The 26,538-nt window shown below is 37.8% G+C and overlaps 2 protein-coding genes across 2 annotated transcripts in view; one reads left to right on the top strand and one right to left on the bottom strand.

Moving 5' to 3' along the window:
- Positions 1–26,538, top strand: part of LOC103716267 (UDP-glucose:glycoprotein glucosyltransferase) — a 114,367-nt gene that overhangs the window by 44,501 nt on the left and 43,328 nt on the right. The gene's annotated exons all lie outside the window — the stretch shown is intronic.
- On the bottom strand, positions 4,811–12,180 carry LOC120104511 (probable leucine-rich repeat receptor-like protein kinase At1g35710). The gene is made up of 4 exons (XM_039115769.1): positions 11,067–12,180; positions 9,396–10,322; positions 8,700–8,884; positions 4,811–4,831 (listed from the first exon to the last, which is right to left on the bottom strand). Exons 1-4 carry the CDS (start codon positions 12,178–12,180, stop codon positions 4,811–4,813), a joined length of 2,247 nt encoding a protein of 748 aa, XP_038971697.1.

Raw genomic sequence — 26,538 nt, forward strand, 5'->3', positions numbered from 1 at the left:
ACTTTTATGATCCGACAAAATGTTCAGATCTTATTCCATTGGAAACAAATGAAAAGTTCCAAGAATAGGAAACGGTGCTTCTCGGGATAATGCCTTTCTTGGGTACATATCTTATTCAATTGGAGGACAGGTTGCTTTGGGTCAAGTCTAGCTTATTTGTCTCAATGAGTTTTTTTCTTGGGTTCAATTGGATATTTCCAGGAGGGGGTAAGTTGGGCGGAATTTATCTTGAAGGAACGTTACGGGGCATGAGGAATCTTGAATAAGAACATGGGCATATCAATATTGAATGGCCCCAATGGTGAAATGGCTGTAGGTCCCGAGATATAAAAATTAGGGCTAAATAGGCTTTCTTTAAGCTAGTAGAGTTGCAAAAGAATCCTGTAACTGTTGAATTGCTCCGTGCAACCATCTTAGACTCGCATCACCTTGTATTTTAGATTTTAGATGGTTTCCAAATTTGCAGAAGGATATGGTAGCTAGGACATCTACCTCACTCCTAAGTAACATCTTTACCAAATTCTTAGGGACTTGGGATGCAGCAGCTGAGCTTCCTGTATCATTTATTGGCTGCTATATCGGCATTGTTTTTCTTAGTGGTTGTAATAAGATCTACAACTGTTGGTGCAAAGCCTATTTTGTTTAATATCATAATCTGACAAATTTCAGTATCTGTGTTTGCTTAATTTGTTCTAGCAGGGAAACTTAAAAATTCAGTTTTGACGGCTTCATCATCGTACCTTCCACTATAATAGTAGCAAGTAAAAATAATAGCAAACTTTTTTATATTTAAATGATTTTGGATGACTTCCCCCCAGGAGAAAGATTCTCAAAATAATGTCACACTGTTGTATGGCTGTTTCACTTTCCCAAATTCAATCCCTAGTCAATCCACTTAATTTCTACCATCTTGAGTCTCTTATCAATATTATGCATAATAACGCTTGCTCCATGAGATGATTTATAAAGCACAGATAAAGTTAGTCTTGGGTGCCAAAACCCTGGGGAATAGTCTCTTTTGTACCATGGGGTCTGACTAGACTTTAGCACATCAATGGATCTTGTTATCATCCAAGGCCTCTATAATGTTGAAAACCCTGTTGAAGAATAAGAAGCCATCCATCTTTCCATACCACCACCAACTTCAAAACCTTGTGAATGATAAGCAATCGTCTGGTTTTCCATCATACAAGAAACGGTTGCTATTAACCCAGATTAATTTTCTGAAGACGAATATCCAGTAAGGTGCAAAAAATCAATTTGTCTATATTAAAAAGGATCTATGAACCTGCGCAATGGAACAATCTATTACTTCTCATCTGGCAAACAGGATTTACAGACATGCGAAGACGTTCAAGAACTTGTAATTTAATTGGGAATGCAAAGCATTATGTTTGTAGGTCTCCAATCAGTCGTTTCCCTTTCCTCGTCTGTAGTCAGATAACTAACGAAGCTAACTGTAGAGCTCAGGGCGTTGAACAACATTAATTTATATAGAAGTTCAAAACAAGGATATCGAGGCATTAATGCATTGCAGAACACCTTAGATATGCTCCATGCCTTCAGGTTACAAAGCAAATGGCAAACGTATAACTTAATAATACCAAATCAACAAAAAAAATGAGAGAAGAAAAGAAGCAAAGGGGAATTGTTAAGAAGTGCAACAAATTAGATAACCTGCCCCAGCATAACTATTTGCAAGAATGACGATGGATCCTGAAACAGAGAGGTGATAAGGAGGGAAAAATCTCAATTTTTTGTTCATAGACAGACAGAGCAGTTAATTGCCTGAATAAAAAGCACTAACGAATTTAATAGAGGTAAAAATAAATTGATATAAAATTTGTCTTTCTTTCACCTCTGGAATCTGGCGAACCATGGTTGGCAAGAACTGAGTGCTGCCTCTCGATTGCACGTCCTTATTGACTAATAATCCTCCATAAAAAAAATACAAGAGAAAATAAAGATAGAGAAGACATAAGATATTGACTTAGAGTGATGGTGTCGAAGAAGATGCCAAAATTGAGAGAGTCAGGAGGGTAATCCAAGTTTTGTATCCAGCAGAGGCTAGAGGATGAGAATGTATCGAGGCAGCAAGAGAGGTTGAAATTAGGCTGCAGATCATTGGGGCGGAATTTGGAGTTGGAGATCGAGAGATTAGAGGAAATTAGGGGAAATGTCGGGAAATTAAAGTTTGAGCAAATGGAGATCCCCAGACATTGGGGAGAAGAGAGGGATTCACCACAAAACGGGGAGTGATGCACCGATGGTGCTGCTGCATGTGCTCTCCATCGGCCTTTGGCAACATGGAGGAAGAGAAGAAGAGGTGATTCGAGAGGAAGAAGGGGATGGTGCCGGCACATCTGTCAAAGCAACCTCGGATGACCCATATATTTTTCCATCTGCACATATCTCAAAAAAATCAAGATGAACCATATATTCATCCATCTGCACAAATCTTAAAATAATGAGATGATGATCAAAATTATTTATCCGGCTGCATAGATCTCGAAGCAATCTAAATAGTCATTTACATGCATGGATCTCCAAACAACTATATAGATGATTCGGATATTGATCCACATGTACAGAATCTCAAAGTGATCAGCAAATGATTAGATTATTCCTTTACCTACATAGGTTTTGAATAATCTAAATATTCATCTACCTACACAAATCTCAAATAATATTATTGTAAATTTCTCATGTTCAATTATTATAGGCCATTTTTGGCGGAGAAGCCTTCTAATATTAAACTAATTGCCCTAAGACAATGGGTTATTTGCAAATAACTCGCTATGGACTTTAATATAGTTCTGAAAATCTATGTGTAATTCGGGCACAACTTAGGGAACCTCGAAATAGTAGATAACCTATCAAATCCTAGCTTTTTTCAATTCCACTCTACTTCTGTATCTTTTCATGCACGTCCAATAACATTGGAATGAAACTCTACAGGTCTATGGTGTTGTTGCCATTTTCTTCCTCGATCTAGGGCTCAATTTCACTCTTCTTTGTCCACTTTCTTGACAAAAAAATTGATAATTTCGGTGTACCATCTTTTATGTAGTGTTCCTCAAAGATTTCATAGGTTTTAATGCAAGATTTTGTTTCTTTTTTGCTTTCGCCCCCAACACCCACCTTCTCAGCTGTCTTCTTTGATGCCCCCAAGTCGTGAGATATTTGGAGCTATCAATTAAAGAGAGCCGGGGTAGTAACTTCGAGCTTCACCTATTCTTATTGGAGTTTCCCAAGAATTTTGGTTTAACGAAATTAGAATCATGCATCTATTGTTTAGATGACCCATATCCTAGCCTAGTCCCAAGACCAGATTTTGGTCCATCTCTGGAAAATAATAATTCAAAATTACTGAAAATCTATGCAACTAATGATGCGATCTATCTTCTCAAGATGCACATTTACCTACCTAAAGTTTATGTTCTTGAGTCATAACTCCTGAAAGGAAACTGACTTTGTTTAGTTGAAATTTGAATCGTCAATTATGTCTTAATAGCACAGCTGAAACAAAGCAAACTGTTAATCTATCTTCCATATTTCACTAGAACTATGAAGAATTTATTCATAAGCAAACATAACGAAGAGGTGCCATAATTTAATGTGATAATGACCTTTAACCAAGGGAGGTGGCCATAAGGGATTCACTGGAGGAACCATTACCATGAGGAACCATAAGGGATTCACTGGGATATTCCCAATCAATTCCCAAGAGTAAATTTGCAAACCGGAACCTTCTTTAGTGTAACAATTGACAGATCAGGTATGTCCTAGGTCCCAGTAAGGTGTTTTCTGACTGGTAGTCCACAATGATGGTAGAGTTGGAAAAAATACATAGTTTAGCAGATCATATATTATATAAATAAACAAATGCATGAAAAACTTGCAAATCGATGCATAGGCTACGAGGTTCAATACATGTAGTATTGATAACCAATCCGTTCGAAAAAAAATCAGTATTTTCTGGTATGTTTAATACTGGGGAATTTTATTTAGCTATTAAATGAGACTTTACTGCAGCTAAATATTTCTTCTTTTTCCAAATGTTTGCAATTTTAAGATATTTTTCTGTTATTGCAGGACATACTACTTCAGCTTGTCTCTGGAGTTGTATGTTATAACAATACAATTGATTAGAGCCGTTTTCATTAAGGTCAGTAATGCTAAGTCTTTCTTTCTAGTATACTTGTTTGGGAGGTCTTTCAGTACTTACGTGGACTGGGATAAGGCTGTCTTTAGCTGGAGGTAAGACTTGCTATGCTTTTCCTTAAATATCAATTTCTCCAAAAAAAATTTCTTCAAAACATGAAAAAAATGATTCAGAATGGTTCAGCACTTGTCGAATTCTGAATGTAAAATGAAAGGAATAGGCGATATGATCTGACTGTTTTCACTCTATACTGCCTGATTTTTTCTACGTTCTACTTCTCTTCCCACTTAGAATCCTTCGTCTTTTTGAGTTGCTAGGAGTCACTCACCACACACGTAAGCTTTCAACCCCACTGGATTTGTTGGGACATTCTCAGGATTTCTCGTATTTCCCACCACTGATAGCTGTTTAATGTTTGCTAGTGGCTGATGATGGTAAGTGACCAGTTCACAATGATCTGTTGCTAGATGAGACATATCGGATCTTTGTGCTCACCTGCTTGAAGTTCAACGGCGCTACTGGAAGCTTATGGACTGATTCTAGATATAGTCTGATTAAATACTGAAGTAAAGAATGTGGTTCCATGTGGAACATGTAAACATTTGTTTGGGTGCAAAAGAACATGTTAACGGTCCTCACAAGCTGTCAACTTCTGGCACCATATGCCTGCAGGAAAACATAAACATTGAGAGAACCCTTTGATTCGCTATCAACATAGTATATATCCAATATATTGCCTAGTTTTATACCTGTGATTATTATATAAAAGCATTGCCCTTTTGCATGTGGTGCATTCATCAATAATTTGAATAATACTGCATGTGTTTGGCAACTTTGGTCAATGACTGCACAAGATTTGTCCATTAACCACCTTATCTCTTTCACTGGGATGTAATGCTAGCGCTTGACAGGTCTTCAAGTGAAAGTAGAGCGAAAATATTAGCATAGTATTATTGCGTGATGGTGCTGTTGATAATGGTAATATATCTGGGTTCTGTTGTTGTTGCTTTGAGGGACCTTTTCACCATGGAGATTGTCTGAAACAGCATAAAAGCTATCGTAGCATTGTTTTCGCATAAGTAAAATTTTTCAATGTATACACAAACAAAGGTTTTTCAATGTAGAAAAAGCATGTATAGCTACTGTGGAGGTTTTGGAGTCTCATTGTGCAAATCAGATCTCATTGAATTTGTTTAACCACTGATACCTAAGACTTTCATAGTCTCGCAGCATTTTCTGAGAAATTATTTGACATATTCTGAAGCTATTTTCTGTTTGCTATTTATTTTGGTTTCGGCAGATGCTTAAGTTGGTTTGAAGACATGGTGTTTGGCAAAATTTCATAGCGAGGTACTTCTGGATTAGATGCTAGAACTGGCATCAAGACAAAGGGAAATTGTACAATATTAACAGAGTTGGTTGTCGCAATCGGCAAAATCCTCATTAGTAAATAGAATCCTCCAAAAGCCTGAAGAGGCTCTTCCAGCCAGGTCAGGTAACATGAGAGGGTCTCAAGTGACAGGAATCATCTATATGTGGCGTTCAACACAATAGCATCAATCAATTGAAGAACAAGACTAAATGAAGAACAGTAAAAGCAAATTTGAAGAATGGTTGACCAGTTTGTTCTTGTTGCATTTATTTCTGAAAAAGAAGAAGGGCTTTGAAAGAAGTATTGAGGTTTGGTGTGAGCATACCATTTCTCATGATAGAATACCAGCGGTGGGTGAAGAGTCTCTGAGAACGTGGACGGATAAAAAGTTCCAAGAACAGCCACAGGGAAACCTTGCTTCTCAGGGTAGTACCTTTTCGATCTGATTAAATGCTTTCAATCCAGATCTTATTCATTTGGAAGACAGGTTGGTCTAGGTCAGGTACGGTCTATTTGTCTTATCAACTATATTGGTCGGCTGCTCTCACTGGTTTTTTCTTGGCTTCAATTGGATATTTTTAGGATGGGATTAGTTGGATGGAATTTTTCTTGATGGAATGCTGATCCAAAATGAACCACACTCTTCCCTAGAGGCTTAGTCCAATCAATGACAATTTAACCAATTTAGCCAATTTTGAGCCCCACACTAATGGATTTTCGTATACACCATTGTGGTCTGCTACCCTTACATTGCAATGTCTTTTGCTGTGAAATGGCTATCACATTTTATCAGTTGCTTTCTCTAAAGCTGTGCTTTCTGTCACCAAGGGCCTAATCTTACTTTCAAATGGTCAGGTCATTAGAGAAAACATTACAGTGCATGAGGAATCTTGAATGAGAACATGGGCATATCAATATTGACTGGCCAAAACGATGAGATGGTCACAGGTCCAATATATAACAATTGGGGCTAAATAGGCTTTCTTTAAGGTAGTATAGTCGCAAAAGAATACTACTCCAGTTGAAAAGCTCTATACGGCCTTCTTAGACTCACATTATCATGTATTTTGGATGGCTTCTAAATTTGCAGAAGGATATGGTAGGCATCTACTTGCTCCTAAGTAACATCTTTAGCAAATTCTCACGGACTTAGATACGGTTGCTGAGCTGCCTGTCTCATTTACTGGCTACTCTATTGGCATTACAGTCTCTTAGTTGTAGTAAAATCTATAGCTGTTGATGCAAAGTCAATTTTGTTTGAGATCATAACCTGACAAATTCCAGCATTTGAGTTCAATTAATTCGCTCTGGAAGGGGAGCTTAAAAATTCACTTTTGATGGCTTCATCTTCATGAAATATTTCATTAGAATATTAGCAAGTAAAAGTAATACGAACTTTTTGATATTTAAATGATTTCTGCCAAGATGCAAGGGTAATGTATCAGGTGGTGATTCTCTTCAAACCATGACAAATTTTAATGCATGTTAGTGAACTGAAAAAGCAGATCCCAATCAACTACCCTCCAACCAAGAAAAGGCCACACAAGATATGACTTTTACTTTCAAGATTCTCCTCTGCCTCAAAAGTGAACGTTTGCTGGATTTACCAAGGTCTTGAAAGGAAACAAGCTATGAAGTGGCTGAGGTTTTCCTGCACTCATCTTTGGTTACTTTTTTCCCTTCTCCTCTCGGTTATATTGGACCTGCTGCAAGAGCTTTCAGGCTTCGCACTCAAATAATACATACCGACCTGTTCTACCCGGGCTACTTGACTGCGACCCAAAATCTTCACGGAGTGAACGTGAACCAACTAGAAAAAGCTCTCTTAGATTTTGATTAACTAGCGTTGGAAAAATGAAATGGGCATCAAAATGGATCACTGCCGGCAACTGACATCTTAATATTGGCAGATTAGGCTTTCTCCCGCCGAGTCCAAGTAAAGCAAAAGACAAGTTTAAGTCATTAGCATGGTCAAGCGAGACCCGATGGCCTAAACCAACCTTGAAATAGTGAAGTGAAAAATGACTAGCGGTAGTGATGCGACGAATAGACTTGTTGGCCTTAACCAACATTGAACCATGGACCTAAGGGAGTTAAGAGCGAGCCTGCAAAATTATTATTTTCTAGGTAGAGCTTGAATAGATTAAAATTCATACTAAAATTAGGAATATTTCTAGTTCAGAGTATGTATCAGAGAAATTACTTTGGGTGGCTTTGATCTGGAAGACTTTGATTCCATGAGGAAGTTTTGGCAGCATGACGCTATTTTCTACGATTTTTACATGACTGTTGACATGTCTTCCGTGTCGTGTCCTAATAATTTAGTTATATCTATTATTGGCGAAGGATTGTTTTGTCTTCTTTATAGATTCCTCAAATCTTTCTCTTTCCTTTTTCTTTCTTTTTTTTTTTCAATATTTATCCAACCTTTAAGATTCAGAAATTTTTTTAAAAAAAAAATCAATTAAAATACACAAATTGCTTATTCTTCTCTCAAGAGTCATACTAGAAGTCTATCTCGCTAGTCCTGCTCGACCATACTTCTGTCAATTTGACAACTGGCTGTGACTATGCATACAATTCAAAAAAGAAGACTTCTTTGTATTTAGAATTTTTTGAATGCTGCCGTGGTTATATCACAATGATCTCTCGCAGCCTTTTGTTTTCCCCCCTCTTTTTACTACTTATAGATCCATCAAAAAAATCATTCCACTTGAAACTATCACATGGATCATGGCATCATAGGCCATCTATCAAGTGATGACACTACATATAAAAAGAAAGGTAAACAAAACAATCTATGTTGCGAAAATGGAGGAAGTGAGACACTCCCCTTAAATTTGTTGAAAAGAGTAGGGAATGGGAACAATAGAGTAGAGGTTCATATAATGGTTTTCTAGATGGTAAAAATAGAAAAGAGTTACAATAACTTATTCCATGCAACATGAAAGAACTAAATAAGATTTTTGTGGCTATTAACCACTGCATCTACGTTAAAAGCTCCACTAATTGACATAATTTAATTGAGTTGAACGGCTCGTGAATAGTTGGAATGTTGCCACTTATGAATAAGTGAGATATCCTTTGCATGGTTGGTCTTGCTTGTGGTGTAACACAAATGCATGAAAATGCTATAATAGCCAGCAAGAGTACTTCTTTTACCATATAAGCTGCAGGAGGTGAGATTTGTTGATCTAGCACATCACTGAATAGCATCTGTTGGACATCTGATGAAGATATGAAGAAGACAAGATCACTTGGATGTCTTCCCATTATTACTTCTAATATTACTATGCCAAAGCTGTATACATCACATTTCTCATTCGCCCTTGTCATGTACGAAAGCTCTGCAAAAAAATAGAGAAAGGAATGATCTTTTTGTTTCTAATTTCAGTAAGTTTTCTCAAACTTAACGAAAATGCCAAAATCTTATCTCCAAACTTTATTAATATATTAATTTTTGGAATACTTTTATTTTTGTAAAATAAATGTTATTATTGACTAATTAAAGTTTATGCTTAGTAATAGTTTTTATTTTTTTATTTTCTTTAAATGATTACCAGTTAAATAATATAATCATCATTTGAAAATATTAATTATCTATAGGCACTAGTTTGCTTTTATTTAAATATCCAAGATCCGGTATGGAGAGATTCACAAATGAAAGATATAATGATTATCAAAGGTTTACTGAAAAATCTCTATTTGGCAAATATATATTAATCCTATTTTTCAAATGCACGGTAAGCCACATAAGACATCGAAATAGAAAAATAAAGAAAAGTATAAGAATATATATATATATGACAAATATTTTAACTACAATAATAAGGAGGACAAATTGGAAGAATGACTTACCTGGGGCAGCATATCCAAATGTGCCTGCTAGTGTGCTCCAATTTGATAAATTAGATTTCAAAATTCTTACCGTGCCAAAGTCTAAAAGATAAGCCTTAAAATCAGAGTCTAATAATATATTATTATTGGAGATGTCTCGATGCATTATGGATGGATTGCAATCATGGTGCATGTATGATAAAGCATAGGTCTCATCTTTGATAATATGAGCTCTTCTCTCCCAATTCAATTCCTCTGTTGTTTCTTGATTACAAAGAATGCTAGCTAAACTTCCCCTCTCAATGTACTCATATATAAGAAATTTACAACCTAAACTGGTGCAAAACCCATTAAGTTTTACAATATTACGATGTCGTATTCTGGTTAATGCTTGAATCTCATTCTGGAAACTTTTCTCATCAAATACTCCTTCTTCCATTGGATGAAGTTTTTTAACAGCCGCCACTTGTTCCATTGGAAGTTTTACTTTGTAAACTTTGCCATATGTTCCACTCCCGATGCAATATTTCTCATCAAAATTTTCAGAGGCATTGATAATATAGTCATAAGCAACTCTTCCATCAAAATTCAATATCGAAAATAGATCGCCAATAACAACATTAGTATCCTTTTTCTCTGCAGGGTTTTCTTTCCTATGAAGAGCGGCAATGATAATAGTAGACAAACCTAAAAGAGCCAAGCTGCCCAATATAGGAGTGATAACAAAGAGTATAATGTAGTTTTTAGTTGAATGATGAGTGCTTATAGTGGTTGATCCACAAGAAGGCAAACTTGGCACCTCACCACATAATCCCTTGTTATGGATAAACCACTCTGCTAGAGCGTTTTGAAACAATTTGCTTCTCGAAACTGGGCCCTCCAAATTGTTGTACGATACATCTATTGATGACAAACTCAACATGCTTTCAAAAGATGAAGGAATAGCACCTGAGAGATTATTGTGGGACAAGTTCAAAGATACTAAATTTGTCAACCTTGCTAGTTGTGATGGTATCTCTCCTCCAAAAAAATTATGGCTCAGATCAAGTAAATCTTGCAATCCTTTACTCTCCAAGTTGCGATGGAATGATCCCATCAAATTTATTTTTGTTCAAATTCAAGATGCGCAATTTAATACAACCCCTCTAATTGTGGTGGCATTGGGCTACTGATGTCGTAGTTAGATAGATCAAGAATTTTCAGATTGGATAATTTTCCAAACTCCAAGGGAATTATTCCAAATATTTTGTTATCACTCAAAGTCAAGTTGAACAATAAGCTCATGGTACCTAACTCTCTTGGTATTTCTCCTGCAAGTTGATTTGAAGAAAGGTCCAGGACTTGTAAGTGAAGCAACTTCCCGAATTCAGGCGGTATGTTCCCAGTAAGTAGGTTTCCTGAAATCTTGAAGCATGTCAAATTTTGAGAATGTGCCCAATTTGGTGTGATCTGGCCATATAATTGGTTGTGGCTCATGTCAAGGTAGTGTAGATTCGGGTATATCCCAAAGTCTTTCGAGATATTTTCTTGAAGCTTATTTTCTTCAAGGCGAACTCTAAATAAGCTAGAGCAATTTGTTAAACTTCTTGGAATAGGGCCCTCAAAGTAGTTGTTTTCCACAGTAAGATTTTGAATTGCACCTCCTTTACATATCTCTAAAGGTAAGTAATCGGAGAAGTTGTTATTAGATACCTCTAGAGAGATGAGGCTGGTCTTGGGGCAAAGAGCCTGATAAATGATCGGTGTGGAGGAATAAGGTGTCAAGCATTGTGAGGTTTCCAAAAGTGGAAGGGATGGAGCCCGATAGTTGATTTTCGCTGATTTTTAGATCACGTAAGCTCACTAGGTTGCCTAATTCATAAGGGATGGTGCCAGATAAATCATTGATGAAGAGATACAAAGTCTTGAGTTTGATGAGATTTCCTAAACTAAAAGGGATGGATCCTGTTAAATTATTGTGTGAGATTTCTAGATCTAAGAGATTAACTAGGCTGCCTAGTTCTGGGGGAATATTACCGAAGAACCAATTTCTGTAAAGAAAGAGGAATCTTAGGTTGGTCAGGGTCGAAGGAATGGGACCAGCGAGATCGTTTATGTATAAATAAAGTGCACGTAGACTCTTGAGCTGGCCAATCTTTGGAGGCAAAGTGCCACCAAGTAAATTTTGTTGGAATTTGAGGGAGGTCAGCTTGGTCCAGTTGGCGAAGAAACAAGGAGGAATCTTGCCAATGAATTTGTTTGAAGAAAGATCGATCTTAGTCAGGTTAGAGAGGCTAGCGAGAGCGAGAGGCAGATTGCCGGAAAGATGATTATGCGGGAGATCGAGGGAGGTGAGAGCGGGAAGCATGCGTATGCTAGGCGGGATTATTCCAAACAAGTAGTTGCGTCGGAGGTGGAGGCGAGTGAGAGATGGGAGGGCGGAGAAGTTGAGGCCGTCGAGCTTACCTACCAAGCCTGCACGAGGTAGGCTGATGCCTGTGATCACAGCTCGACCTCGATTCTCCATGCAGGTGATGCCATCCACATGCAAGCGTTGTTGGAGAGAGACCAAGAACCGAGTTGTTGGGCATGTGAATATTGAAGGGTGGATTTCCAATGGAGCAGAACTCTCGCTTGGGATTGTGAGGCCCAAGCCGAAGGAGAGGCCGGAATCCTCGGCTGCACCTCCTCGAGCGTAAGGGGGGCGGGATCCGCGGCGGCCCTTTGAATGGCCGATGCACTCGCGCAACCGCCGCTGAAATTGCGGCGGTGAATGAGCAGAGCCGTTTGAAATTTTCTCTATAAAATCCCCCCCATTGACCCGCATCTGAGATCCACCAAGCACTTCTCCTTCTCCACCCTACTCTGCCTCTAACTCCTTTCCCTCCTCCACTGCTAGGATTTGGAAATCGCATCAGTGCCGCCGGAGAGAGTAGCCGCAGCTTCTCTTCGTAGCAAGATAAACCCTAACCCTGTGTCTTTTCTACCTTATGATAATGAAATAAAAGGAAAGAAGAAGAGGAGAAAAAAGCGTACCTGTGGTCGTCAGCGTTGCCAGCTCTCAGCCATAGCGTCTGGCTTCGGCCGCATGTATCCCCAGTCCTTGGCCGCAGCCACCGCCAGCCGTCGGCGAAGACTACAGTCAGGTCAGAGCCCTTCCTTTCTCCCTTCTGGTGGGACAAAGGGGGCGACTGCCGTCGGCGGAGGCTGTAGTCGGGTCGGAGCCCTTCCCTTTTCCCTTCTGGTGGGACAAAGGGGGCGACTCTCGCCTCTTTTCTTGGGTCAACAGAAGAAGAAAGAAAGAAAGAAAGAAGAAACAAAGAAAAAAAAGGGGGGGACTCACCGTGGGCGCCGGCCGCAGGCACCGTGGGTGCCGCCAGCCGACCGAGGGAGCGTCGGCTGCTGCTCGGTCCTCCCGAGCCCGATCTCCCCTCGCGGGAGAAGAAAGAGGGAGGGAGAGATTAAAAAAAAAAGGAAGAAGAAGAAGAAGAAGAGGAGGAGGAGGGGAAGCTTCGGGAAGGAAAAAGAAGGAAGAAGAGAAGAAAAGGAAGAAAAGAAGAGAAGAAAAAAAAGGAAAAAGGAAATGAAAGAAAAGGAAAAAATAATAAATAATAATAATAATAATAATAATAAATATATAATTAAATAAATAGAGAATTAAGATAATAGATGTATTTAAATGAAATGAAATAACAATAAATAATTAAATTAAAATAGAAATTGATGAATGAGTGGTAAATAATCTGTCCTCTATGATGATGATAGGTACACTGAAATTGTCATCTGGTTCTAGGAATTCGTGAGCGAATCAAGGTAAGTAACCCTGGCACTGATCTTATTAATTTTAAAAAAATCACTGTTTAATTGTAAGAATAAAATAATAAAAAATATATTTGTTATGATGTATTTTCTTAAAAGTAGGATCAAGCATATGATTGCATGTGATTCATGAGTTTGATTAAATTGCATCCTTCATGAATATTTGAGTATAAATTATGGTTATGATAAATTGCATGAAAATGATATTTGTGGCATGATCATGAATTTTATACGTTATGATGAATTATAGTTATAATAAATTGCATGAAAATGAGATTTGTGGCATGATCATGAATTTTATACATTACGATGCCATTTGTCATTTTTCAACCTATGTATGAAAGTATGATTTATGAAAAAGAATAATGATTTATAAACTCTCAGATAGCTATGCCCACCTCTAGAAATAGAGGTCAGTCGACCCCCTCTAGGGCTAGCATCCAACGAATATGGCCCTCTGCCAACGGGTTAAAGTTGATAATGAATATGAATGCGTTATAAAACTCGTCGACTACGAATACGAACCCTGTCACGGGATTATAGTGACCATAACAGCACATCTGTCTGAGAGTAAGATTTATAAAGTATGGATGAATGGCAACATTTTTATATGACTTGCATTATCATGTTTATGAACTTGCATGGTTGGAGCATATTTTGCTTTATAACTTGTTTTGAATAAATTATCTAGGAAATGCTTTATTTTGCTATTAAATTCTTCAAATGATGCATTGGCATGAGAAAAAAAAAATTATGCTTGATCTAATAAGATAGTACATGGTTACTTACTGAGCCGCAAGCTCATACACCTCCTATTGTTTTCCTTTATTTATTTCAGATAATTAAGGCGATTAGGAGCAAATGAAAATTGGAGTTGAAGCATAGATACATGGACTCTTAGAAGTATCTATGTTAATAAGTTTGGGTTGTAATATTGCAAACTCAAGTATTTGATTTAGATGCTCTGTACTTGCTTCCTTATGATTAGTCAATAAATTTGATCAAATTTAGTTTTATTTCATGAAATAAAATTGTTGTCATGGGCTTCATGTTATTGTGGGCCGCATCCTACAATAGCACGGCCATGTCATGAACTGGATCTGGGGTGCAAAAAGTCCGGATCCGGGGCGTGACAGGGATTCAATGATTGAAGAAGCAGCGGTCGCAGCAACTGTTGTCGCTGATTAGTGGTGAAGAAGGAAGAAGGATAGCAGGAGATGGCTGATTGATAGATGATTCAGAGGGAGGGATTGGTATTGGATTACGACTAGGATCCATAATTAATATGGCTCTCTAGGTATTCCAATCGTGGTTTTTTTAGTTGGTACCGAAATGGGGATTCGAGGGCCCTATTTATAGACCCAGAAGAGCGAGCGTTTGGATTGGAACGGAAGAATGCCAATTCGATCCTTCTAATCCTGTTTCCATATGGTCATTAGTTATTGTTTAATTTTTCGAGTCTGTGTCGCGATGACTCTTGGGCTGTTCGCAAGTGCCGTTCGTTTTTTGTGCACTAGTGCTGTTTTTTATTTGATTACAGAGCGCTAGTGCTGTGGGAACCAAGAAAAAGGACACACCCAAGTTAGTGCTGCATCATGACTTCGACTTTCAGGATTCTCCTCTGCCTCAAAAGTGAATGCAGTGAGCCTACGCGACGTTCCAAGCCTTCCTATCCAACGGCTTGATTTTCTTTAGGTTGTTCGGAGCGCATGAAGATTAGAAGGCCAGCCATTGAGATTTAGACTGGTGGTTAGAGAAGAGCATATGCCAAGCGTCGATGACAACTCAGTCTGGCTTGGGTGAGCTCTGGGTTTGAGCACTAGTGCTGTTTTTTATTTGATTACAGAACACTAGTGCCGTGTGCACCAAGAAAAAGGGTTTACCCAAGTCAATGCGGCACAACCCAATCGGTTCCCCTCCAACCCAAGTCAAGTGCCCTGTGCATCATGACTTCAACTTTGAGGGTCCTCCTCTGCCTCAAAAGTGAATGTTTACTAGATTTATCCAGGCCTTGCAAAGAAACAACCTATGAAGTGGATGAGTTTTTTTTTTTTTTTTTTTTTTTTTGTAAATAATAAGAGGGAGGGGGGAGGGACTAGCCTACCCGCGTAGCAGCCCCACTACGGGTCCTCCTTCCACCAAGGAATGTTCGATACAGGTCGCAGATTTTTGCATGCTTTTCCCGACCCGTGAGCTCACCCCACTGGGCTCACTGCCTCACGTGTGGGTACGTCATCCCAGCGCCACCTCGGTACATATGGAAGGAAAGCATATCCGCCAACAAGCCGTCCGTGCGTGGGGCATCCGGTCCCCTAATTTAATCGACGTCCGTGCATTTCGAACTCGGACAACTCGGGTGGAATTATCGCCCCCTTACCACCAGGCTACCACCTTGGTGGCTGGATGAGGTTTTTCTGCCCTCATCTTTTTCCCATTCTCCTCCTGGATGCAGTGAGCCTACGCCAGGTGCACCACATGGCGGTGCACAATGCTAATCACAGCCCGCTCATTCCTATCTAATGGCTTGATTTTCTTTAGGTTTCCAGAGTGCACGAAGATTAGAAGGCCAGATATTGAGATTTAGACTAGTGGTTAGATGATTTTCTTTAGATGATTAGCCAGTGTGTAATGTCGACACTTTTAACTTTCTCCGATATATTTGAGATGCAAAGAGTAATGGTTGGGACCCCTACCCAAGTTGGTGCCACTGTTCAGTGAGGTAGGCGCTTCAGAAGCCAAAAAAAGCTTTAGATTCCTAGGGATGATGGAAGGATTAAAGTCCCGCATAGGAGTTTCCATAACGATGGCCGGTTAACTTGTGTGGCTGTGAGGGTATGATGTTCCAAAAAAGTGGAAGGAAGGGATAAAGCCTAAAAGACTTCGCAATGTCTCAACGATGCATTGAGAGAAAACCTGCACTTAGAAAGTGAGAGGCTAACCTCCTTCCCCACTTCTTAAAAAGCTTAACCTTTCATTGGTGCCTACCCCATTTTTAGATGCTTTAGCCCCATCTGGAGGAGCTTTTGGAGGGCCAAAAAACACTTTCTGGCATTCCAAAAGCATTTTTGGATTAAAAAGGATGTTTGGTAAAAATTTTGAAAAGCTGTTTTAGCTTTTTCAGAAAGCTAAAAACAGCTTTTTGGAAGAAGCTCCATTTTGAAGCTTTCCGAAAAAGTTGTTTTGAGCTTTGTCGGAAAACTGTTTTTTTGATTAAAATACTCATAATAAATATAACAATTGCATACTTTATTCCTTTATAAATCTAAAATTCTGCTGAAGCCCTAACAAAAAACCTTAGCCGTGGGATCAGAATCACTTTCGTACAAGAAAAGATATTCTTGTTTTTTATTTTTGTATGCAACTTTTGAATCACATTTCAAAAGAAAAAAATTTTAATTACTTTTTCCATTCCTTCTGAAATTCATCCCTTTTTTTTTCATGGACATCACGGTCCACGCTGAGATCCTTCTCGAGCATAGCATAGACCGCGAAGAAGAGCATATGGGCCGCGATATCGCGGTCCAGGCTTAGGTGGTCCTCCTAGCCATAGATTTTTTTGTTCCAGAAATCACTCCGTCCCCGGTTTTCCACGTACTTGCTTTTTCGCTTTCATGGAAGCGTCTTCTAAATCGATCTCCTGGCCCGGAACGGCGTTTACGTGGCGTCCTCCCTCACGACAAAAGAGAAGGAGAGGACGCAACCATGTGCATGCTCTTGGATCGGTTTGCGCCCAGCTGAGACTCAGGATTGGGTCTGACGCGGTGTACAGAGAGGCTCACACGTATAACATGTTCTGAGGTTATCCTATCCATGCAAACGAGGTTAACTACTCAGTTGTTAACACCGTTTTGATTGGATGTCGATTTGTATTTATGTAGCTAAAGTTGTTCATGATATCAATTCAACTGTGGTTCCTATCCTTTTGTCAGTCAATCTGCGGCTTTATTTTTCAGAGAATTTATTGTGAGTGTGTTTTCCCCTGTATGATGCGATTAAACATTATAATTAAGAAGTTATATCAGCCTGTCTTGGAGAATCTAGTGCTTGAAGACAGACAAAATCATTTGAGTGATTAGTTTCTGTCTCAATTATCAAGAATTAGATAGCCGTGACTTGTAGCTCCTACTGGTACATGGTAATTAATAAAATATAGTACCGCGATATGTCCTGCACTCATGTGATGATTCTTCTTTCAGATTTTTCATATTTTATGGAGTTAAATGCGATGGTTAATAGTTATTTCCTTTCTTTTACTACTATATTTCTTCTTCTTCTTTCCCTTTTTGTTTCTACCTTTTTCTTTTAATACTATATTTCTTCTACTTCTTTTCCTTTTTGTTTCTACCTTCTTTTTCCTTTTTCTTTTTGTTCTCCCGCCTTGCTCCATTTCTTGTGTATTTGCTTGTGGCATTCTGAAATAGTTCTGAAATCCAATTGCATGGAACAAAAATATCTATAGCTCGTTGGCTTATTTTCTTTATAAAATTATTGAGGAACTAGTTATTTTATTTTATATTTGAGCAAACATGAATGTTGCTTTTTGTATTTTTTTTTTTGCTAGTATATCAACAATGTAAAAGTATGAACAAAGTAAAGTTTAGGTAGGATATTAACTGTTGTGCAAGTTTTGATCAACTGTGTGCCAAGATATATTTTGTGTGTACCAGGCTAAATTAACTGTGTTCAATCCTTATTTAACTGTGAACCAAGCTTAACTATGTACCAGAAATACTTAACTATATACCGGGCTATATGAAGTGTATTCCAAGCCTTATTAAACTGTGTACATAGAACATGCTAAACAGTTTCTCATATGTGTGATTCTCATCTGAAAATTTAGTAATTGTTTAATTAATTTTATCACCTAGCTAGATAATTTGTTGGAGAGATAAATGGTTATTAGAAGAATAAAAAATTAATTTACACTAATAATTATAATATTTTATACCTTTATTATTGTATTATACTATAAATATAATATTATATTACATTATATCATAATACATTAATATGTTATGTTAAATAATTTAATATTATGTTATATTATGAAAAATTAATATCGCTAATAATTATAATATTTTGTACCTTTATTATTGTATTATACTATAAATATAATATTATATTACATTATATCATAATACATTAATATGTTATATTAAATAATTTAATATTATAGTAAATTATTATGCTATAGCCTATAATATACAATGTTATATTACTATATTATAATAAAATTATATTACATTACAGTAATATTATACTATATCATATATTTATGTATTAATATATGTTATATTTTATTATGCTTTGTTGTATAATACTATGCAATGTCCTTTATGATAATTTTATCATACAAAAGTACTTTCTTAGTTTGTTTACTAAACACATATTAAAGTGCCACAATACTTTAGAAATGTAGTTACGAAACAACAAACAGCTTTTTTTAAAAGCTCTACTTCAGAAAGTTCTACTTCCAACTGCTCTATTTCTAAAAGCTCTACTGCAACCGCTCTTCCAAACATAGCCTAAGTATCTTCTCTATAGAAATGTTATCATGCATTCATCTCTCTCTCCCGGCCCCTGTCTAATTTCTCCTCTATGGAATCATCTGGGCCTATGGACCTCGGGTAAACATCGGCATGAGGATATCTGGGTCTGGTCCCAGTGGTCCTAAACAACTTTGGAGATCCAATGGATCCCACAAAGTGGATTGTTTGGCCCTCCAACTGTGAAAAGGAGACCATCGTTGTTGATGAATTTATATTAAGAATCAACCGTGAAGCTACCATTCTTTGTACGCTTTCGCACCACTAAATCTGCAATCTTAGAGGGTTTGCTTGGAACAGGAAAGGCCTTGAGGGTTTCAAGACTTCGGTCCAATGCATTTCAGGGCCCAATGCATTTAGATAGGATGCTTGTGTTATTTTTTTGTTCCTGATTTGAAGTTTTCTACAAAGTAAAATACATATCATTCTCCATTTAGTGTTTGCTTGTTGTTTTTGCCTAACTCATAATTGGTTTTCACATGCAGAGTTGTAGCTGTTGCAACTCAATTCCAACGGTCTTTTATGAAACTTCTATGTGATGCTCAATTTGAAGAAGTATCAGCACAAGATTTGCTGTTGACATATGCATTGAACAATGACTATCTCTTGACATTGCCAATCTATGTTGATTGGAAAAAGGCTTCGGAGTCCAATGCAATAATATTCAGGTAAAGTCATTGGGCTTAATTCTAACCTATGTTTTGGTTGAACAAGGAAATCACTTAATTGTGACATTGTTGTTGAACATATTGGTTGTGTACATAATTCATTGTTTCGTCCTACTGTTTTGGAAGTATCAATATCATTAAAAGGTTAAATGCAGCATGTATCATTTCCTTTGTACCATTCACATATTCAGATTAAGATACAGGTTTCTTTGCTTATTTCCTGCTATGTCGATGTTACTTTTGTTATTGCTTTTAGTTATCACCCGGTGTATGTTTGTTTCTTTTTCTGGTGAAGCTTCCTAATAAACATCCATTATAAAGAACTACTTAGTAATTGTAGCATACATTGAACATCTCAGTCTAGTTTGCAATATATTTATAAACACAGTTTTAAGTTCCATCCAGGGCTCTGAATCTGAAAAGTTGAACTTCTTGGTTTTGCTTGGAGCCAATCCAAAACCTAGGTTGGCTTTGGAGTTTTGGCTTGTAAGATCATATTTAGTTGTATATATGGGCTATTTGTATTTTTCCCCTTACTCTTCATTTGTTTAAATTCTGAAAAGTACTTCATTATTTTATGAATCTTTAAAGCATTTTACACTTATTAAAATATTTTATCATTTTTTTTAAAAAAAATCTCTCTTAGTGAGTTCGCCTTAGGCCTCCAAATGCATTGGGCCGCCTCTGTTTCAAGTTGACTTGGTTCGAGAGCGGCCCATGCAGTCTGCATCCTAGGTTTCTCCAACTCCAATGTGAGGCAAGCAAAGAATTAGGCTTAACAGCTCGATAGCAAAGATTCTCAAGGAGAGTAGACAGTGGTGCGGACCCCACCCAAGAGCCTTCCTAAAATTGTATGCTATATCCATTACCAGTTTGAAGGAATATAGTTCTATCCATACAATATTCCTCCTCTGCTTGGTTTACATGCATCTCATATGCTAAGTTCCCGCCTCTTAGTTTAAGTTGAAAAGTTTAGCTCATGATTGCATATCTTATAATAGATTCCACATAACTTCTCCAAGGACAAATACTGGATAGAATGAAGTAACACAAGAATTAATATCATTTATACATGCGGCATTGAAGAGCTACATAAGTTTTTTGTAGTTCTTGAATGCTAGATCTATATTCAAAAATCCACCAACATAATCTAATTGAATTGAACGGCTTGTGAATAGTTGAAATGTCGCCACTTATGAATAAGTAAGATATCTGTGGAGTGATTGACTAAAACCCCATTTGATTTTGATGAGCTCAAAGCATTTGAGTATATCTTTTAATTACTAATGAATTCAATTGAGTGTTTCAGTGAAAATCCTGTCTAAGTGTCCCAAGACTTGGTTCATAATTGTTGGATAAGTTAAGGAGTCTGTTTGAACCAATGTCTGAGACTCGAGTCGACTCCCGAGTATCACGAGTCGACTCCAAGCGTATCAAGTTCACTGGCACGAGCTCGAGTCGACTCCAGATGAGTACGAGTCGACTCCGACTGAGAACAGACAGAAGAACAGAAAGGATCAACTCAGAACCTGTCAACGAGTCGACTCCTGAAGTGCGCGAGTCGACTCCAATGTTCACCAAGTCGACTCCAGGGAAGTAAGAGTCGACTCCAAGCAGTCACAGGCAGAAAAGTCAGAGAGCAGTTTTCGGGTCTGAGATTCGAGTCGACTCCAGTGGAACGCGAGTCGACTCCGATGGTGGACAGGTCGACTCCAAAGAAAGCAAGAGTCGACTCTCAGCGGTACACAAAGAAAGTCAGAGACCATTTTATGGACTCTGAGATTCGAGTCGACTCCCGCAATACGCGAGTCGACTCCAAGACACCGCGACCCCAAGACAGACAGAAAACCAAGTTACTGCCTCTGAGATTCGAGTCGACTCCCAGACAGCTCGAGTCGACTCCAAGACAGCTTCACGTCAAAAGGCAGAAGACCATCTTTCGGAAACTGAGAGCCGAGTCGACTCTAAGGAAGTTCGAGTCGACTCCAAGACTGGACGAGCCAAAAGACAGAGGATCGGGAGTTCGGGCTCTGAGATTCGAGTCGACTCCCAGGACAGTCGAGTCGACTCGAGTGGACAAAATTCAAAATTGGATCCACGGACTTCAGTGGATGAGCCGACTCCAAAATTGCCAAGTCAACTCCAGAAAGTTGACGAGTCGACTCCAGGTCAAGACGAGTCGACTCCCAGTCGTGAAGGCAACTTTAATTCAAATTTGGAACAGTTGCCGAGTCGACTCCGGAAAAGCTTGAGTCGACTCCTGATCGCGCGAGTCGACTCCAACCCACCAACGGTCATATTGTCAGGCTGCGCAGAGTGTTCAGAACGGGCAGAAAAAGCACTCTAACGGCTAGTTTCCGTGGGGGTTGGCTTAAATAGCCACAGAGGACTGTAGCAAGAGAGAGAACAACTATTTTCACTCCAACTAAGCAAGCATTCAAGCTCCGCAACGTGCTCTTCAACGAAAAAGAGGAAGATCTGCATTTACTGCTTCCAACTACATCTTTCCAGCAATTAAAGCCTCCTTCTCCTGCATTCAAGTCGACTACTCTTTCAAGAGGAGACCAGAAGTTTAAGAAGCCATTCCTCATCTCCAATCTAAAAGCGTTTGAGGCTTCTTAACTTCATTTATTGTTCATATTGTTTTCATCTGCTTTTTGAGAAGCTCATTTTCTGTTTTCTTTTTACAACTTGTATTTACTTGGTTCAATCGGGGATTGAATCAAGGGGATTGAGGTTGGTTGGTGAGCCGAGTTAAAACCAACGTGTGTAAGGGTTCGATTGTGATCCCGGAAAAACAATCGGGGGTGGTTCTAGTCGGTGAGCCTGGGAAAACCGACCGAGTTCGTTGTGAGCTCGTAAAACAACAAGTTTGGTTGTGAGCTTGGAAAACAACCGGCTGTAATCCAAGGGGATTATAGTGAATTCCCAAGTGAGACTTGGGGAGTGGACGTAGGAGCAAGGGTTAGCTCCGAACCACTATAAAACTTGTGTTTGTGATTGATTGTCTCTCCTTCTTCTCATTTCATATTACTCACAGCACATAGTAATTAATTAAATAACTTGCAATAGTTTTTAATTAATCATCCATAACGTCTTAAATTATCTAAATTATTTTAAAACCCAATTCACCCCCCCCTCTTGGGTTGTCTATCTGGGCAACAAGTGGTATCAGAGCCTAAACTCTTCCACCCAAGAGTAAAAGATCGAAATGACAACCCCATTTGGATCTTCCCACATTGAGGGTCAGTCCACCCAAAGACCCCCATTCTTTAATGGGTCTGACTACTCATATTGGAAGGCTAGGATGAGAATATTCATCCAAGCCCAAGACTATGAGATGTGGACTATTGTAGTAAATGGGCCATACATCCCATCCATATATGTAGATGGTGTCAAGGTACCCAAACTAGAAACGGATTGGGATGAACATGACATGAGGAAGGCACAACTAAACTCTAAAGCTATGAATGTGTTTTATTGTGCCTTAGATAGAAATGAATTCAATAGGGTCTCTACTTGCAACTCTGCAAAAGAGATTTGGGATAGACTTGAAGTGACCCATGAGGGCACAAATCAAGTTAAAGAATCCAAAATAAATATACTGGTTCATAAGTATGAACTATTTAGAATGGATTCTAATGAGACAATCACTAGCATGTTCACTAGGTTTACAGACATTGTCAATGGCCTAAAAAGCCTTGGCAAGAGCTATACTAACAGTGATCTTGTCAGGAAAATCCTTCGGTGTCTACCTAGGTCGTGGGAAGCTAAAGTGACGGCAATCCAAGAAGCCAAGAACTTGAACAAGTTACCACTAGAGGAGCTTCTTGGATCCCTAATGACGCACGAGCTAACCATGAAGCAACACAACGAGGAAGAGTCCTCCCATAAGAAAAAGGTAATAGCTCTAAAATCTACTTCATCTAACAAGGACTTATCTTGCAGTAGCAGCAGTGACGAAGAAGAGGATGAGGAAGATGATGGTGAGGCTCTTCTTGTGCGCAAGTTCAAGAGATTCATCAACCACAAGAAGTCCTATCATCAAAGGAGAGGCCCCTCAAATTTCTACCGCAAGGACAAAGGTAAGGAAAGGGAAAACGAGAGGATTGGGTGTTACGAGTGCAAGAAGCCGGGTCACATAAGAGCTGAATGCCCTTTACTGAAAAAGGGGAGCAAGTACAAAAAGAAGAAGGCTCTTGTCACGACTCTATCCGACTCCGACTCATCATCCTCTTCATCGGATGAGGAACAAGAGGAAAAGGCCAATCTCTGCTTCATGGCCAATGAAAGTGAGGTAACATCCGAATCACCTTTAGATTTTACTTTTGATGAGCTTTATGATGCTTTTAATGAATTAATGATAGAATATAAGGCAATAAATCTAAAGAATAAAGAACTAAAAATAGCTAATCAATCATACATACTTAAGTACGATAAATTAGTTAAGGATAAGGACTTAATCACCAAAGAAAATATGGAACTTAAGACAAGCAATAAACTTTTAACTTAAAAGACTAATACCTTAACTAAAGAAAATGAAAGGCTAAATAAAGAAACATTAGAACCCAAAAACCATAAACAAATCCTAAACAAGGATCTCACAAAAGAACTTAATGATCTAAAAGCAGAAAATCAAACACTAACTAAAGAACTTAACAAATACAAACCCTTAGTTGAAAAATTTACCTATAGTTCTGAAAAGTTAAACATGATACTTAATAGTCAACGAGCCGTATTTAATAAAGCGGGGTTAGGATATAAACCAAGAAATAAACAAAAACTTCTTAGTAACTTCTTTGTTAAAGCTGGAAAAACTAAAACTAAGAAAATAACCTGCTTTTGTTGTTTAACTATTGGACATAAGGTAAATGTATGTGACTATAGGAAAAGTAAAACAAAAAGAAAAATAAAAAGGGTATGGGTTCCAAAAGGAACCAACTTGACTAACCATGAAGGACCCAAGAAAACTTGGGTACCTAAGATGACATGATTTGCTTGTGTAGGAGTGTCTTGCAGCTAAGGTCAACAAAAACTGCTGGTATTTGGATAGTGGCTGCTCAAGGCACATGACGGGTGATAAAGATCAATTCTTCACCCTCGAAGCTAAGAAGGGAGGTGCTGTGACTTTTGGAGACAACAACCAAGGTCACATCATTGGTATTGGTAAAGTTCAAATCACCCCTTCTACTTTTATAGATAATGTTAGATATGTTGATGGTCTTAAGCATAACTTGTTAAGCATTAGTCAATTATGTGATAAAGGATATGATGTTATGTTTAAACCATCACTATGCATTATAACAAATCCTAATGATAATAGTTTAGTTTTTAAAGGGATTAGGCGTGAAAATGTATATGTTGTAGACCTAGAAGATCTTGCAAAACATAACCAATGTTTAGTTGTTAATGAAACTAAAGAAAATGATGCTAGTTGGTTATGGCACCGTAAGTTAGGTCATGCAAGCATGGACACAATAACTAAACTAGTTAAAAGAGACTCCGTGATAGGTTTGCCAAAATTAAAATTTGAAAAGAACAAAATATGTGAAGCATGTCAATTTGGCAAACAATCTAGGAACTCATTTAAATTCATAAAATGTGTCTCTACTTCTAGACCTCTAGAATTATTACACATGGATCTATTCGGTCCAACTAGAACAACAAGCCTAGGTGGAAATAAATATGGTCTAGTCATTGTAGATGATTATTCTAGGTACACATGGGTCATGTTCCTAGCACATAAGGATCAAGCATTTTCTGTCTTTAAGAAATTCTATAAAGAAGTAACCAATGCTAGAGATAACTCAGTAATAGCTATTAGAAGTGACCATGGTACCGAATTCGAAAATCAGTCATTTGAGGAGTTTTGTAGTAAAAAGGGGATAACCCATAATTTTTCAGCACCTAGGACACCACACAAAATGGAGTTGTGAAAAGAAAAAATAGAACACTAGAAGAAATGGCTAGAACTATGTTATGTGAAAGTAACCTCCCTAAGTACTTTTGGAGAGAAGCCATTAATACTTCTTGCCATATATTAAATAGAGTTTTGTTAAGACCCATTATAAAGAAAACACCTTATGAACTTTGGAAAAACAGAAAACCAAAAGTTAATTACTTTCATGTTTTTGGATGTAGGTGTTTTGTTCATAATAATGAAAAAGATAATCTAGGTAAATTTGACTCTAAATCGGATGAAGGAATATTCTTAGGTTATTCTACAACTAGTAAAGCCTATAGAGTCTTTAATAAAAGAACCTTAGTTATAGAAGAATCTATACATGTTGTTTTTGATGACTCTAGTGACATCTCGTCTAGTAAGAAGATTAATTTTGATGATGATGTTGAAATACTTGAAGAAAAGATAGATGAGATGGGATTTCAAGATAATAATCAAAAGTTGATTGAAGGAGAATCATCAAGCCAAGAGGATATTGTGGATCATGGGCTAACTAAAGCTTGGAGGTATGCTCATGGGCATCCTAAGGAACTAATTCTAGATGATCCATCTCAACCTGTTAGGACTAGAGCATCCCTTAGGAATTTGAATAACCATCTAGATTTTGTTTCACACTTTGAGCCCAAACATATAGAAGAAGCCGAAAATGATGTAAATTGGATAAATGCAATGCAAGAAGAACTAAACCAATTTACTAGAAACAAAGTGTGGAATCTAGTAGAGAGACCTTCTGAATATCCAATTATAGGTACTAAATGGATATATAAAAATAAGCTAGATGAAAATGGAATTGTTATAAGGAATAAGGCTAGACTAGTAGCAAAGGGTTATAATCAAGAAGAAGGCATAGATTTTGATGAAACCTTTGCTCCCGTAGCTAGACTTGAGGCTATTAGATTATTATTAGCATATGCATGCTCTAAGGACTTCAAACTATATCAAATGGATGTAAAAAGTGCTTTTTTAAATGGGTATATTAATGAGGAGGTATATGTAGAACAACCTCCTGGTTTTGAAAATCATCAATATCCCAATCATGTATATAAACTAAACAAAGCACTTTATGGTTTAAAACAAGCACCTAGAGCATGGTATGAGAGGCTTAGCAAATTCCTATTAGAACATGAATTCTCTAGGAAAAATGCAGATACAACATTATTTCTGAAAAAGCAAAATAAGGATATGTTATT

The sequence above is a fragment of the Phoenix dactylifera genome, chromosome 2, assembly GCF_009389715.1.
Source record: "Phoenix dactylifera cultivar Barhee BC4 chromosome 2, palm_55x_up_171113_PBpolish2nd_filt_p, whole genome shotgun sequence".
Taxonomy (NCBI): domain Eukaryota; kingdom Viridiplantae; phylum Streptophyta; class Magnoliopsida; order Arecales; family Arecaceae; genus Phoenix; species Phoenix dactylifera.

Bases quoted from the DNA above. Each gene is read 5' to 3' on its own strand.
- LOC120104511 (XM_039115769.1), bottom strand. From the start codon at position 12,180: ATGCGGGTCAATGGGGGGGATTTTATAGAGAAAATTTCAAACGGCTCT. The intron at 10,323-11,066 runs GTATCTAATAAC...ATAATCTCTCAG, and splicing joins CCAGCCTCATCTCTCTAGAG to GTGCTATTCCTTCATCTTTT. The intron at 4,832-8,699 runs GTAAAAGAAGTA...GTTTTCCTGCAG, and splicing joins CACCTCCTGCAGCTTATATG to GCATATGGTGCCAGAAGTTG.